The sequence below is a fragment of the Anas acuta genome, chromosome 2 (assembly GCF_963932015.1).
Source record: "Anas acuta chromosome 2, bAnaAcu1.1, whole genome shotgun sequence".
NCBI classification, from domain to species: domain Eukaryota; kingdom Metazoa; phylum Chordata; class Aves; order Anseriformes; family Anatidae; genus Anas; species Anas acuta.
In genome coordinates, this window is record NC_088980.1 from 86,332,535 (window position 1) to 86,349,763 (window position 17,229).

Here is a 17,229-nt window from a genome sequence, read left to right on the forward strand (position 1 = left end):
CTGTGCTTCCCTTTCTGTCACTTCTCCATAATTCTTAGCATTTCAGTTGGGCTGCTGTCTCTCGGCTGCTTCCTCTTTTCCTGCTTTCCTATATTTCATTATTTGCACTTCTTCCTCTTCAAGCTCTTTTACAACAGAGCAAGGAGGATGTGGAAACCCAGTTACAATATGACACACAAACTGCAGTGTCACAATTGCAGCTATTTGGTTTCACCTCCGGGAGTGTGCAGAAGCAGGTCAGGGTGGAGAGGGAGGAGTGGGGGCCAAGGGAAAGAAGGGAAAGATCTATAAATAGGCAAGAGAAATGACAGAAAGTCATGAGGCTGCTGGCTCAGGAACTTGGGATAATGGCTTTCCATATAGTTTAAGATAATCCCAAACTGAATAATCACCATTTCCTTGAATGAAAGAAGAGATGGCAGTCTGTCCCAGTTTAAGGGTCTCCCATGATACTGCTGCAATAGAAAAGTTAAAGTCCTGATGTGTTTCTGAACTTTGGTGTGGAGTAAGAAACAAAAGCTTAGCAGACCTCTAGGCCTCTTGTGTGCAGAACTCATAGCCTTGCCCTTTCAACAACAAAAATAACAGAACCCCACAGGAAAAAAATCATATTAGTACCTGTACATGTATGTGTGAAATAAGGCTTTGGAAGAGGCCATGGGTGAGAATGAGGAGGTGCTGTAGCTCTCTTGAGACATCACGCAACTGGGAAAATATCCCCTCAGTCTTTGCTCCAGCTACTTCCTAGGGCAGCCATCAATCGGAAGTATGTATTTCTTCTCTGTTTTTATTTATTTGTTTATTTATTGTGGAATTTTCTAGAAGCCTTTCAGCTTGGTTGTTATGATTTTGCATCGTAGCAACTGGTGTAGGACTTGCTCCAAACTTCTAGGCCATGACAGATGCTAGGGAGATAAACAACTGTGGGTTGGGAGGAAATGGGTAATATGTCCAGACTGCTCAGTGTGTTTGTGGAAGGAGTTAGAGGAACAGCAGATAGAGGTTTCCTGTTAAGCCGGACAAGGGGGAAGCTGTGATGTTTCTCATCTATGGCTGCGATTGGACTCAAGTTCAACAGCATTCTTAGTGTGGGTTTCTTATTTCTCCACCCCCCATGAAAAGCTCAGGTTGTCTTAAAAGTCTAAATACTACTATAAGTCAAGGAGACTTGAACTTCCAAATAATTTAGATACTTCCAAATTGCTCCCCACTGCTGCACAGTTGCTTGCACTCTGTAGGGTGCTGTGGTAGAATAGGGGTTTGATGGCCTCCTTCTGCTGCAGATTAGGAAGCAAGGCCTGAGCCAGCTCTGGAGCTCTGAAACCAGGATATGTCAATACGTGTCCCTTTTGTTAACTACTTCTTCATTGATCAACTTAGAGGTCACGGCAAAGAGTTTGTGAGAGGCTAACACATGCCTGCCTGCACATGCATGCTAAGCAGAGGGTGGTCTGGTTTTCAGAGGTGACTAGATGCCCAGAATTTAGATATGGAACTTGAGATAGTGGTCTTACTTCTCAGTGAACAGTGTTTTCCAGGCTGATCTGTGTCTTCTGATAATCTCATTTTGTTAGTGCCTCAATTCAGAGAGCCTCAAAGCATTAGTTGCTCTTGTAAAAATCTTTTGTTGATAGGCAAATGTTTATTTTTGTTTGTTTGTTTTGTTTTGTTTAAAAAAAAAAAAAAAAAAGTAGGTGTATTGAAATGAGTGGAAGAGTTTGGAGAAATCCAAGCAACATTTAAATCATAATAGGTTACTCTGTACTACAGCCAGAAGTGAAGGCCTTGATGAAAGAATTCTGTGGTCTGCTATGTAGGTTTCACCTGACCATAGTAGGCTGTTTGGAGCTATTTATGAAAATGTAGTGTAAAAGTGGTTCTACTGAAGATCATTTAATTCAACAACTATTATTTTGTAAGCCTTTTCCCTTGAAGCTCTGCCAGCAACATGTTGGCTTAGATGCTTTGCTGATCTATCCATGTGAAGAAAACGGTTGCATTTTGATGTAAGATACTGACACTCAGTATGGTGATTGTTTCTGACTGTTTGAAGATTGTGATCTTGACTGTGTTTCCAGCGAGTTTCAAATGTCAGATTACTCGTTCGAGAGAACAGAAAATATTTTTAAAACATTTTTTCTACATTCATCAGCCTTAAGCATTGCTAAAGATTTGTTCAGGGTTTGAGGAAGCTGGGCCACATGGCCTTTCTCATCTGGAGGCATGATAATACCTGCACCCAACCTCAGCTTGGAGCACCCTTCTGTGGCATGATTTCCTTCTGATTTTGGAAATACCCATCAGGACAGGAATAGGGACTCCTCTAAGTTCAGTAGTTTCAAATGGCAGCTGAGGTGCACTTGGAGATGAGAGCTAGAAAGTTGCCACAAGCTTGGCCCACTTTGAGTCTGATTTCCTTCCTGAACCATTTTTAGGGCAGAGCAGCCTCACTAAACTCCTCATGGCTTACTTATGGCCTCAGTGAAATTAGAAGAGTTTCACAGGACTTTTTGCCATCTGTGAGCATTAATTACGTATCTCCACCACTAATGACTTCAGTGGAATTATGGGCACTTGCCATGAATGAAGTTATGCCCCCCTGTATCTAAATGCTGTAGTTGTGAGAATTCCTTCTGATCTCATTTGCATGTGTATTTTTTTTCTTTTTTTTTTTTTTCCAAGAAACTGGGATTTTTGGAAAAATCTGTCCTTGTTTTTGAGTCAGTTGTTACAGAAAGCTATTGAAATTTAGGTTTTCCTCTTAGCACTGTGTTCAGAGACCCCAGGAAACAGTATACAACATTGCAAGTGTTGGATGTCTCACAAAAGGGAAAATTATGTCAAGGATAACTTATCACAGTGCTAATGTGGTTAAGGTTGGATTCTGTGCAGAGAAGGAAGGCAAGGAGGCTGTTTTTGCTGAGGTAAAAGCAACTAAACAGCAGACATGAAAAATGGCCAAGGAAATGAGGAAAGACAAGAAATCTCTCAAAAAAAATTGGACTGAACAGAGTCTGCAGACTTCCAGAATGATCCAGATATGTCAGCTCTTCAGAGTCTCCCCACATCATTGGGAGTTCCTTACCAGTCAGCATGGAGGACTGATTGCCTGGAGGGGACTCACCACAGATCCAGTGACAAAGCATTCACTGTAATATGTGATGAGAAAGAGTCAATTTCGTCCTGACATTTTTCTCCTCAATATCTATCCGGTGTGATTCACCATTAGATATTCATATAACTTCTTTCATTAGATATTCAGATAACTTCTTTAGGATTTCTATAGAACAGTTCCTGCTTCTTCCCCAGATGTAGACTAGGATTTTATTTCAGTGGATTGATGAGTGATCAGGTAAACAGCAGTCTACATTGCAAAACCTTCTGGCAATATTTCTACAACAAGAAAAGAAAAAACAGCATCAAATAAATACTTCTAGAAAAATAACTGAGCTCTCAGGAGCAGCAGGTCTAAAGTAGGCCACCTCAGTATTACCTTCTTTTTAGAGTCATGATCATCTGCTTTACTACTGGATTGTGATTACTACATTTAATCTTCTTTAATCTAGAATAAAATACTAGTATCCCTGCTTTTTTCACTTTCTGGTGAGGGAGGGAGATACAGAGGAACCTGTTATGGAATTTATTTTGACAGTTGATCATTCAATAAAATTGTCATAAAATTTGTCTCAAGTGCTGAAATGGCAAGATTCTTCTCCATTTCAACCTCAGACCTCTTCTCAAAAGAGGAGACTGACAATGCACAGCATTGGCAGAGCACCCATAGGCACCTCCCCAAACCTAAACACAGCTGCTTGGTCTAATTTTAGATCTACTAACCCTTTGACAGCTGAGGAACTATCAACACTTGGTAAAATAGTGCTCAGGGCATCATCATGGTACCTAAATAATCCCTGGTAAAAGTCCCTGTGTTTGTCTCTCTGGCCGAGAAGGCATAGCATAAATGTTCAAATGGATGGACTTACAGGGCCAGATCCCGAGCCAGTGTGGATCTGTGCCACTCCAGGGACAGCATGAAAGATTGTAGATTCAGTTCACTGAGCTAGAGCATGAAAAGGGGAAGGTTTGCAAGGGCTAGTTTTGCATGTAGGGCAAGGCAAATGTAGGTGCTCTGAAGCAATATACAAAACAGTTCTCCTTCCCCATCCCTGTGCACCCGCACACCACACCAGCTGTACAGCAAGCCCATGAGCTGTGTCCTTCCATTACTACCACAGATCCAAGGACAGACACCTCTTTGCTTCTAAGCAGTAGCTTTCTTCTGCAGGGTAGCAACTGCCATCTTCATCTGGCATAGGTCTGACCAATATCCTCTGTACACGTTCAGGTTTCAAAAAGTTTTCTCTTGCTTGGACAGGCTTAAAATTCCCCCTCTGACTGGTGTTCACAACACTTGTACATAACTGACCCCATACTTTGATCCCTGTATTTCTGCATTTAAGCCCTGTGCTTTGGCTTTGTAGCACAGTAAGGATGAATTCCAGTGATGACCGCATGGCTTCATGTAAGACTCTAGCCATCTGAAAGGAGTTTCTTCTGTCTCCTTGTTGAATCTTGTCTTAGCCACTCCTCCAAAATGCTGTTATTTGCAGGTGCACACTCTGCATGAGCTATAAGGGGCCTGTAATTGCCAAACTCTTGTTTTCACCTTCTCCCACTCTACCACGTGCAACTTCCATCAGCTAGAGTTTTGTTGCATTAGTTGAGGGCAAGTTAACACTCATTAATATTACAAAAACATGCCTTGTGGAAGGATTAGAGAAGGGGGATACCTTGCAAATACTAAATTATCAAATGTCTTTGGCTTTGCTTCCCCTGGACGACTGCTGCTGTGTTGGGAAGAGCGCAAGCTGCAATGTTTATAGGGTTTCTGGTGAATGCAGCCTTTGACAGTGCCAGACTCAGCACATAAGCATGAGTTTCCGCACAAATATACCCATGTGAGCCAGGAATATTTTCATATAAGGCAGTGTTTTTACCTCACTGTTGTGTATAGTTACTTGAGGTTACTTGGCTTTTTAAAAATTTCTTGCTAAATGCCCTTTTGCTACTTCCTCATCTTTTAATGCCCACATAAAAAAGTCTGATGGAAGCAGAAGACATAAAGTTCTTGAGGATGAGAAGCTCTGTTCTTGCCGTAATTTGTCGGCAAACCTTTCTCTCCAGTTTGAAAATCTTCCCAGCTTACTTCTCAAAACAGAAAAGTGTCAAGAAATTCTGTTACCAGCAAGCCTCTAGCAGTTTCCTTAGCTTCTCTATCACGCGGCCAGCAAAAGACAAGGAGCAGTCCCTGTAGAGGAAGCATGGGTTACACTATGTGTGGAACTTGAGAAATAGGTTTAGCATGTCTTTTCATGATAATGCTCTTTCTCTCTTAACTTCATTTCACTGGTAATTCAGATGAACACCAAGCAGCCAGGTAGTTGTAACCAGTTCTTTGAAAAAACAGCTTGAAGCCAGTACAAAATGTACCAGCGAGTAGCATGATAAAGACGATGAATATGAACTAGATCGGAGCCTTGGACTGGTTACAGATCGTTTCCTGCTGAAACACCAGTTCACTTTCAAAAGCAGCTAGCTTCAAGTGTGTGAGTAGATTTCAGGATCATTACTTGAATCTGCCTTCAACCTCTCCATCTTTGCTGGTACGTTAGAGGATCCCCATAGGTAACCAACTGGCGATTACTGTAAGTCTGCACCGCGGAGCAAGAGTTGCTTCTTTGTGAACCTAGAGAGGAAATATTTGTCGGTTATTTTGTTTGCTTGCTTGCATTCCTTTCAGCTCCAGAGTACTGGGTCGATCTGCTTGCTGTGCTGCTGCAGCCGAGCCACAGAGGCAGACGGGCATGTGCATGGGTGCTGGCATGGGCAGGCTGGGAGCCTCCCACCATGCAGCCATGAGAGGAAAATGGCCACGGCAGGCATGAGGTGGGTGGAGCGCCTCACGCTGGTTGTCCTGAAGGAGATAGCTTATCTGAGGGCGCCTGTCTTTCTGGAATAATATACGTTTGATTGAAAGCCAAAATTAGAGTAAGGGAGAAATAGGCTGCCGGCAGCAGATTGGCACTTGGTGTCAAAGGAGGGGCAGCTCTGACCCCGCCAGGGCAAACTTCTTATCCGCTGTGCCCAGTCTGCCGTGCCTACAGGTGTGCCCCAGCAGTTCATGCTGTTACACTTCTTTCTGTTATTTTTGTTTCTCTTTAAAAATCCAGCTGAGAGCTTCTCATTAAAAAAGCCATAATTTTTATCTGTCTCCCCCTCGCAGCCTGTGGTAAAGAACGCGGCGCGCTCAAGCAAAGCGATAAGGTGCCTGCAATGCCGTATTGCTGGGCTTCCTCACCAGCCTTGGGCGTTCGCCTCCCTCTGTCTTAGTGGTCTCATGTCTCATGACACCACAAATGCTCGATCCTTTTTTAATGGACACCCTGCAACATGAGACATGTGCAACATGGGCTGCATGCAGCCTGTTTTATTTACTGATTAGTTTCTTCTTGTACATAGCAATTACGTCACATTGTAGGCTCTAACCTTTTAGGCTTTTCTGAGCTGGTTTCTCATGTGCAGGTACCGCAAATGCCTGATAAAACTGGACGGTGCAGTGCCCTATGTACAAAGGATTGGGCAAAACAGTCATTTCTAACAGCACCTGGATATATCCCCTTTTCCTGAAGTTGAATATCTATTTACTTGTGATCAGTCCCAGCTATTCTGTGTCTTCTGAATTTCACTGAAGAAGGGCTGAGACCATTACATAGCTCATTGTGATTGCTCTGCTCAGGCCTTTCGTTGTCATTTTATACAGCTACATGATTCTTCGTGTCACTTCAGAAGCTCATCAGGGAAAGATACTATTAATGGAAACACAATTTAAGTTAAAGAATCTGTCTTTTTGGTTGTCAAGCCTAGCTAGTAAGAACTGAATCCTTAAATATTCTGAGGACAAACAACCTGCTTGTGTGTCTTGTATTTCTGAGAATGGCATCCTCCACCTGCAGAGCCTTTCGGTTGTGAGAACGGAACTGATGCCACAGAAAATGACCATGATGTGAAAAGAAAAGGGGAAGGTTTGGATTTCAGGTCATAGCTACATACTAGGGTTTGGTGCTCCGAAACAAAGCAGAGTAGCTGTTATGCCTTATAGTAGAAATAACAGGTGGAATTGCTTGCAATATTCTTTTATATCTATATTTTGCATTTATGTAAACAGGAAGAGATCCTGGTTGCTTTGCTGACACATTGGTGTATTGGGGTGGTTTATTTTGGTTTAATAGGCTTTTTTAAACTTATACCTTTTTAGCAACATTTTTTATAATTTGCTAGCAAGGATGGTGTTAAAGGTTTTCTCCTTCTCACCATAACATTGCTAATCCACTGTTCAAATCAACCGAATATTGTTGCAGCTTCACCTTTCTACTGCTTGAATAGCTGTGGTGCCTTCATGCAAAACTCTTGCTGGACTTTAAAGCTACCGTGAAGCATCAACTAACATCAACAAAATACTTCTGACTTGTCTTGGAATAAAAAATGAGCCATTCAAACAAAAAATTACATGCACCTAAATTATTTGAAACAACTTGAAGATGCATTTTCTCTGCTATTGGCTGCAAAGTATGTGAAGGACATTGTATGGACTAATGTCATAACCAAAAATTAGATTATCATGGTTATTTTTAAAGAAAGGCTAAAGGACAACTTCTTCAAGGCATTTATATGCCACAGGATGCAGTTAAGTACTTAGCTGGGATAAAAGTACTAAAGATACTTAAATCCCATTAAAAATAAAAGGGAGTTCAGTACCTTTATTTTTCATATGCCCCAGAAACTTCTGTATGATCTATTTTATTTTTATTTTTTTGTTACTCCCTGAATTCCTTTGATAGCCAGGTATTATGTTTTTTTTCTTTAAAAATCCCAGCTGAGAAGAATATAAACTGGGATGTAAATGACCCCTTTAAAGGGGGATTTTGGCCCAGGTGCTTAAAACTCGTCTCACAAAACTTTGCAAGTCTTTTACATCTGGGAGGGAGTCTTGTAACTACAAGAGAAGGTAAAATGTCAGTCAGCTGGAAACAAATCATTAGTCCTTCACATGCCTTATCCCTAGTTGCCTGCTACTCTTGTCCTTTAAAAGCTGCCCTCCAAACCTTCCTGTTTCTTGGGAAGTCAATTTGGTTTCTCCTTTCTCCTTGCTACCAGACTCTTTCACACATTGCAAAACGCCCCCCTTCCCTCTTGACATTGCTCAGCTCTTTCCAGGGAAGCATGACTCTGGCTCCTTGCCCTCTTCCATGCCCACCCGAGTGTCTCAGCCTGAGTCCTCTGCAGAGCCCATTAAACTGCCCTTCCCCAGAAAAAGGTGCCTGGAACTGGAAAGGGAGATTAATCGTATTGTCACTCCTCTTCCCCTTGATACGTCTTTTTTTTTTTTTTTTTTGTTCCATTTCCAAGGACTTCTGCATAAACCACCTTTAATCACACAATGCAGGACATTCTTTGTAACATAAAGTTCAAATGTTCTTCAGAAAGTCCCACATGAAGCTCCCAAGAGACACCAGAGAGTGCAAGAGACCCACCCAATGCCCAGCTTTTGGGTTGCTTTTCCACAATATGGATGGGTAAAAAGGCAGGTGAGGGCAGACCTGTCAGTTCAGTGACACTGCAGTGATACTCTACGCTCGTTGCACAAAAAAAAGTGTTCGTATTAAACTCTCCTGAACTGCACCAGTGTGTACAAAGAGAATAAAACACAGAGCCTTCTAAGGTAATCTCCAACAAAATTAACGTAGATTAAGTAATAGATAAGTAATACCTTAATGGTGTTGGCAGAGCCAATGAGAAATTATATTACCATGATTTATTGTAGAACTAATTAGTGTCTGCATGTATGTGTAGATAGTCATGAATGTGCCAGAAATGATTTCTACAAAGACTATATTGAGTAACTGTTTGAGAAACCTGTACAAATGCTGAATGTGCATCTGAAAATATCTGATTCCTAGTTATTTGTCACATTATCAGTGCCCCAGAAATGATTCTGCCCATGATAACAAGGGAGAGACAGAACCTCTCTCACAAAAGAAATAATTTTTGTTTTGTTTTGGTTTGGTTTGGTTTCAGTCTAAGTCTCCAGACAAAGCTGTGCAGCCTGTTTTCCCATTTCTCAGTCAGGCTTGACAAAAATCCTGAGTGTTTCTGCTGGAGTGCTTTCTCTCTCCCATTCCATCTCCTGCACTGGTGGAGCTTTTGTCAATAATTCTCCTTTGAAGAAACAAGTTTGTAAAATGTGCTGCCAAAACAAGTGCAACTGTAGGGACATCCTGCATGCTAGGTCTAGTCTACACAGATTACTGTGCTGCACAGTGTAGCTGTGCTGCTCCCGGGGCACTGCTGCAAGAGAGCTTCAGCGAGGTTTGATTGGATCAATATCTCGCTGTCACTGTCAAGTAATGACCTGTATCAGTGTGCTCTGGGGCATGTTAATTTGCACTTGGCACTCATAATATGCACTGTATAGTGTATATGTGCAGCTACTTTTCTGTAGATACAATGAGAGCCTCAGAAATAAAAACAAACAAATATACCACTACCTAATAATACATATATAATCCAACTCCCTCTTCTTCCATTACATAAGAACATCAGGTGTGAGAAAACAAAAACAATACAATTTAACTTTTTACAACTGTGGTGACTAGAAAGAAGCACGTATAAGAAAGAGATCTCTGGCATACAAAGAGGGCGTGATGGGAAAAAAAAAGGAAATAATCCTGAGAGGAAGCTCGCATTGTAGGGGCCTGTGGTTCCTTTGGGGACCAGGAGAAGACTGGGTTAGTTGCTCTGCTCCTGTGTTGACCCTTTCCAGACACTTCAGCCAAAATTCCTCTTAACTTCAGCAGAAGTTAACCTGTGAGCAAGGGGAATGCCCAGGAAAGGTTATGCTTTTAGAAAACATGATAAAACTTGTTGGATACTTTGGAAAATGTGGCATTTTTACAAACCAGAGTTGTTTTAGGCAGATCAGAATTCCCCTGCTTGCTGCCCTAATGCTGCTCCTGCTTTGTCCTGAACTACCTGTGTTACTTCTGTGCTGATAGCTCTGTCTTTCTCCTAGGTATTTCTCGTATAGCAATAATGCCATCTTCTTTTACATTTACTGCTAGCAGTACCACAAACCAGCATCCTGTTTGCCTTCTTTGTTGCAGCTGCATATGGGGCAGAAGGCTTTAGGGACTTTCATGCAATAATTCCCAAATCTTTTTCCCGTAAGTATACTGCAAATTCAGCTTACTACAGAGAGCATTTCCATCAAGTTCCTACTTTTATGATATTTTGTGTGTCATTTCACTTCTCAGTAATGTACATTTGTCTGCATGTGCTATCAAAGGGCTTAAGGAGTCTGATTTTTTTGATTTGTTCATATATGTTCTGTTTTAACTTAACATAAAGCCTACTTCAAAAGTCACCTTTTCCAAATTCCTGGCAGGCAAGGCATCTGTAATTATATTTACACACAAATTATTATGTACATGTTTGCATACTAATTATTAATCTTAAAAGAATTGGTGTATGATTTATGAAAAATCTGTCATATCCTTAAGGTGAATAGTTCTATTGCTTCTGCTCACTACAGCGAAAACATCATTATGGGGTAGTATTCTATTAATTTGGTGGAATACTACAGACCGCTTCTGATTAGCCACTTATGCTGTCATTGTACAACGTTGTTTTGTCAATGATTTTTTATTTTATTATGTACCTCTAAATTATTGCCCTTTTTAGAACATAAGTTTTAAAGGACATCCTTCTATTTAGGGTATGCACATTCTATCTGGCATATGATTTCTACTCAAAATGCAGTATTTGAAAAAAAAAAAAAAAAAAAAAAAAAACATTCAAATGCCTACAATGGCAGACATTATAAAAGGTGTCCAGTCAAGCAGTGCTCAGAAATGTGCACACTTTTATTCCCAGCATGTTCCCTGATAGGGCTTTGATTCAGGTACTATTGTCAGTCACTTCCATGCAATCCAATTGGAAGACCTGGGCGGCTGCAGGATGTAACAGAGGACAGTTTGGCAAACATTACATTTTCCAATAAATCTCAAGATCTTTCAACCTTTGATGTAATTAGTGCCCATATTTTAGTTATGTCATTGCTACAACAACACTTATGAATAAAGCTACCATGTAACTACTGCTGTACAAAAGACAAAGACCTGGTTCTTTATGGGGTGAAATAGACCCCTTATGTACTCAGCTAGCCACTACAGCAAATGCTTTCCTTTTTGGAGGTTCAGTGAAGGATGTTTTTTTTTTACTAAAAGGAAAGTAAGATTTGGGGCAATGAACTGCTCTTTTGGAGCTTAACGAAGAACTGTTTTTCCACTGAAATCATCAGATCAAAAAACAAGGAATTAACTGTAAAGATGGTTTATTTTACACAAGAGATAACACAGTCCTGCAGCGAGAAGAGGAACAAATAACACCATTAACTGATCTAAATCTTGGCCCTTTTCTGTAAGATTTAGGTTTGAGTCTTGACTGTGTTTATATCAGATAAAGTTTACCAACCTATGTGCTATCACATGTAGTCAGGCTATGCCAAATTTACACTTGCCTTTTTCTTCTAGTTGTAACCAATTGTCACTTATGGAATTCTAATACAAAGGAGTTGTCCAATAAAGTCAAAACAGTTCTCCCACCCATCTTTGTTGATTTGGCTGTTTTTTCAGAGCAACTGATGGCTGTAGCTGATTCTCTCCTTTTACTTTGTGACACTAATCTTGCTATCCTAAAACACAATTATCACTCCTATAATTTCCTATAATGCCAATCCTTGCCCTTAAAGTCCTTTCATCGTTTTGCACTCTAATTTATTTATCAGTATTTGTACTCTTTCCTCAGTGTGAACATTGTCCTTGCTTACCCTATAGAAACCTACAAAGCAAGTATTTGAATTTAGCACAGCCCTCAGGACATTCCTGCCAAATGGATTATGTTGCATTTTCGATTCATTTTCATCCATTGTCTTTGATATGTTACATATTTTCACAATTGCTTGGGACAATTCCATGAGATGTGGATTCGTTATAAATTTAATTCCAATTAGCCTGAATTGTCAAAATGAATATTACAAATGCAAAAATCTCAAAGTGACCTAGGAACAGACTTGTAATGTTATTTGGGTTCCCAGATCCCCGGATGTCTTGTATTTGTCTTACTGATGATACTCATTGTTCATTGCTCCATGTGTTGCAAATTCATCACATGGCACATAGAAATGTAGTCATGTTTGTAGCTGTTGTTATTCAGGTATATTGTACATTCTGTGTAGAAGTTATCTCCTTTGATGTGACTGTTTCTTGGCCACTATATTTGTTCTGTAACAAAACTGAGTGGCATCCTCTATTGTTTTTTTCAGCCGGTAATATTAAAATAGAGACTCAGAGTGATGAAGAGAATGGGCGTGCCTGTGAAATGAATGGGGAAGAATGTGCGGAGGATTTACGAATGCTTGATACCTCGGGAGAGAAAATGAATGGCTCACACAATGGCCCAGGCAGCAAGGCTATGTCAGGAGTTGGAGGCATTCGACTTCCTAACGGAAAGCTAAAATGTGATATCTGTGGGATAATTTGCATCGGTCCCAATGTGCTCATGGTTCACAAACGAAGCCACACTGGTAAGGCCTGGCATAGTTTTTCCTTTAGTTGTCAAGAATTGGCCACATATTAGAAACTAAGACTTTTTCTTTGAGTATCATGCACGTTTCCTCTTGTAAGATAATGCAGCATCGGTGGGCATTTGGAACTTGGTTATTTTGTTATTGCATTCTGGACAGCACAGAGACCGAGATTTCTTCTTGATAGAAGTCCATCTATTGGGTTAGAATTGGAAAACAGTAACAACAAAACAAACAAACAAACAAACAAACAAACAAACAAAACCACTAACCAAGATTTGTCAGCAGAACAGAAAATGGGCATAATTTCATTTATTCAATTTTACAGTTGTACAGTATGCTGATACCAAAATTGATGTCTGAAGGACAGCTTCTTTGGTTTGAAGCTATATGAAAAAATTCAAGATTTTTTTTTTAATGAAATAATTCTTGTTTAATTTCTAAGAATTGCTGAAAAATATTGTGAACAACTCTGAAATTGACACAGTTCTGATGTTTCCAATAATGCAGCAAAGTTCATTATGGATAGGTGATTATGAAAGTGATTGGCAAAATGAATAAGTAGAATAAAGTTTTAAGTGAACTACACTGGCAGTCTTAGGGAAAAATGAGTTAATTTTCTGTCAAACTTTTCATGAAGTAAAAGCAAGTATTGTCACTGGTCAGATCTGGACTAAAAGGTCTCCATTGGGACACTAAAATAGACATGTAAAAGAGGTTGTGCTCTGCAGTGATAGCTTTCCATTATCAAAGTGCTGTGAATCTTGCTTAAATTTTCCAATTCTAAATAGTCTCAAAGATTGCAAAAAATGAAGAGGCTGAAACAAATGAAGACGAAAAGACCAGGGTGAGTCTCAGCTTACCTGATATAAGCTATATAAAAACAAGGCTTCCAATCTAAACTGTAAGGTCTTCTGTAGACAAAGGAGAAGAGCTAAACTGTACTGTTGTGCTGCTCAAGTTACTTTGAAAACAAATAATTATTTATTCAGCAGTTTTGCATGCTTAGATTCCACTGAAATAGTTGAGCAAACAGATATTTTCTTCCTCCACATCTCCCCTAAACATGCTTAAATGGTTTCCCCAGAATTGCTAAGGAATGAGATTAGCAAAGAGCCTTCAGAGTTTGGTGGAGAGGATTCTTGAGGAACCCTGAAGCCCCCCAGTGATGATGTCTGCAATTTTACTTATGACTGCTCAAGATCTCAAAGTGTGCTGTCCCTGGGTTAACGTGGATTAGCCATGTTCAGAAGCAATCCACAGGTAGCAGTGCTGTGTTTGCCTGCTTCACAGTACTCTGCAGTTCAGTGTGATGAATCCTTCAGCCAGGGAAGAGGAGATACATATCTTTATTGGAAAAGCCACAATTTGTTCCTAGAAGGGAGGCTGCAATGCACTTCCTAGATACAACAGAATGCTATCTTAGCATTGAATTTTAGCAGGATCCTTCAAAAGCTGATAAATGTCCCCAGATTAAGGAAAATAGCTAAGAAAAACAAGATGAGCAGTGCAAAATCAGTAAAAACAAAAAATCACAAGCCCTCTAGTCACAAGAGAAGAAAGAGAAAAAATTGTGTACGGAAAACGACTTGGACCTGAGGCCTTTACAAGAGGCCCATGGGTTTAAGGAAGTTTAGTAGCACTTGAAATAAAATGCTGCAACTTAAAATGCATTCAGAGGCAGGCTTTGCGTTTGATTAAGGAGGCTGCTGCTTTATTAACTGTAAGTTGAGGAGGAACAGAAGGAGCTACTGTTTGATTCAGTGCAGTTAAAATACTAAGTCAATTAAAAACTTGATAAAAAAGATGACAAAATGAGAAAGAGAAACAGAGAAATAGTAGACATGTTTATGTGCAGACACGTGCACGTGGAAATGGGAGTGAGAACAAAGCAACCCAACTACAGCTGTGCTTGTTCCAGTATTACAAAAAAAAAAAAAAAAAAAAGAGAGAGAGAGAGAGAGAAGAAAGTGGCTTAACCATGTGAATTTGTCCAGAATTCATCTTGTAGAGATGAATTGTTTGCATGGCCCAGTCCTTCACGGTGGATTATGGCCATGGTGAGCACCTCTGAAAATCGCAGGGTGGTGGCAGCAGAGCAGCCACAGCCGTGGCTAACACATCGCCTGCTGCAGCTGAGAAGGAGCTATTTTGGGTTCCCAAAGATCAGAAACGGTGTTTACACCAAGGCTGAATGGCCTCTGTGGGGACACGCCTGGCTTTTGCGGGGCTGTGGGCAGAGTAGCGTTCGTTTCCAGCACGCCAGTTAGCATCCGGGCGGCCGTGCCACACCAGCCGTGCCTTGGTGGGGGGAACTCTGCCACGACTCCCCCTCTGCCAGCCTCTCCAAAGGCTCCATCCTTGCATCCTAGGGAAGACTTAAGCTTCCACAGAACTGTACTGGGCAGAGCAGTCGGTTCCAAACACCCCCAGGCACTGCTTCGCAAGCCCTGTCAGCCTGTAGGTGCAGGGCCTACACGATTTCTTGGCCCCTTGTGGTGCCCATCCCATGACAACAGAGTCCTCTCTTTAGTCAGGGAACACAGCTAAAGCCTCTTGAGCTGTACGTGGCTCAACAGAACCTCCTCCTGTTACCAGTAATAAAACTGAAGGCTATCAAGTCGAATCCCTGTATCTTTCCATGGAAATAAAGCCTTTGCTTTCTGTCCTGTCTCGCCCCCAAGCCCAATTGCAAGCAGACCTTGTAGGGGAGCTGTGCACTTTCAGGGACTGGAGGTACCAGGGGCTCAGAGCTGGTAGTCAAAAGGGATGTCACAGGGAGATAGTGGTGACTGCTTTTCCTTTCAGTTGTGCTGTGAAAATTAAAGTAGAAATGGGGTATACAATTACAGACATTTAACTGACTATGCCGACGCCCGTTTCAATACATGCCTGATGAAGGAATAAGCCTCGCAAATGAATTACTTTGCTGCTAATTCATGTAAAACCTGCATATGCAGTGAGGTTTCCTTAAATAAATATTTGATAGGTGAACAAAACTCTAGCACACTGAACTGCCAAAATAAAATGACTGCCTGACCTGATAAAAGCCATAATTACTTTTAATGAATACACCTGCCAAGTGCAGATATGCAGAGCAGCACCTGATATGTCTAGCCCCTTCTGCCTGCAAGTAGCTGTAAAAACCTGACTGCTTCCCAGGACTTCACCTGTTGCTTCCAGCTGTGGAGTGAATCCAATTCACAGGTGTCCAATTCCAGTCACTCCCTTTCCCTGAGGCTTTTAGTGAGTTTATTTTCTCCAGCCTGCCGCTGCTTTCTTGCTCGGGGTTTATGAAAAGGGAGAGAAAAACCTCCTCCTGCCCCCTGAAAACAAGAGATCAGGGAATCACATCAGGCTTCCCTTTCTTAGTGTGCACATATGGGTGTGCATGTGTGCAGATATGTACATATATGTGTGTGCATTTATTTGTGTATATTCCCTCTTTATGCACACACTCCTTTAGCTTAAGTCTAAGTTAGTTCAGTTATGTCTTGATTGGATCTGAATGTCTCAAATTTATTTAGAAAGTGAGTGCTTGCTGAAGAAAGTGTTTCTGAGCATGTGAAGGAGGAGAGCTATGAGCAGCTGAGTGTTAGGTTACTTTGTCATTACATTGCTTAATAACTGAGAAATATTTCAATTAAGATGATAAATATTCTTCTCAGAATAAGTAATCCAGGGCCTGGGTCCCACTAAGACTTGCAGTGCACCATGGTGTTGGTTGATTCAATTCAGGGCCCCACTCCAGTTTTGTTCTCGGGCCCCTGTTCCTCCATAGCTGCATGTTGTGAAGTGAAATCCACACGAGGCAGACAAGTGCTGTTCAGTAGGGACAAGAAAATAACACACAAAGCAGGCAGAAGATGCATTATGCGTTTTTACCTTTCATTCTCTCTCTTCCCCATTGCCAGGGGATGCTGCCACAGCCAGTGACCTTCTGTCAGGGACCAGCTCCCTCCTAACATGGCTGGGAGCTGTGCTTGGTGTATGGGATGACAGAAACCACACAAAATGCAGGAGATCCCCACACCAGTATCTGTAAAACGAACAACCAAGGGCTGGCAAACCTACATGTCGTACCAGGTTCTTTAATGCTGATGTAGTTTGATGTGTACAGCCGTGCAAGCCTGGGATCCCTTGTGTGTCATCCCATTGTAGGTTTTGTAGAAATACTTGCTATGCATCAGCCTCGCTGGAAATGCTCCATCCATCTGTCCTTTCCACCAATGCAAGGTTTCACCCTGTAATTATGAGAGTTGTAGGCTGGAGCTACATTTCGTTCTTACTTTACACATATCTCCCAGAGTACTTTTACAATCTTCATTTTCCCCTCTAAGTAAAAATAACAGAGATGAATGCTAGGAAAAACTGTCTAGTAAAAATTAGCCATTCCTTCTGAATCCGTGTACCTCATTGCAAACTGGCTTCATTACTGTTTCGGTCCATTTCTGAAAAATACTTGCCACACTGAGTACTGTCACAGAGACGAGGAGGTAGAGCCGGTACACTCGTACCCATTTTCTTTT

The 17,229-nt window shown here is 41.2% G+C and overlaps 1 protein-coding gene across 15 annotated transcripts in view; it reads left to right on the plus strand.

Annotated features, from left to right (window-relative positions):
- The window catches only part of IKZF1 (IKAROS family zinc finger 1), a 73,886-nt gene that overhangs the window by 38,639 nt on the left and 18,018 nt on the right, over nucleotides 1-17,229 (plus strand). For 9 of the 15 annotated variants that reach the window (XM_068671061.1, XM_068671063.1, XM_068671060.1 and 6 more), the window contains 2 exons: nucleotides 10,221-10,280; nucleotides 12,440-12,700. The exons of 3 other annotated variants lie outside the window; for them this stretch is intronic. In XM_068671061.1, the coding sequence (XP_068527162.1) occupies nucleotides 10,221-10,280; nucleotides 12,440-12,700 (321 nt within the window). The remainder of the gene's footprint in view (nucleotides 1-10,220; nucleotides 10,281-12,439; nucleotides 12,701-17,229) is intronic. 3 more of the 15 variants (XM_068671065.1, XM_068671064.1, XM_068671068.1) reach the window with 1 other exon arrangement.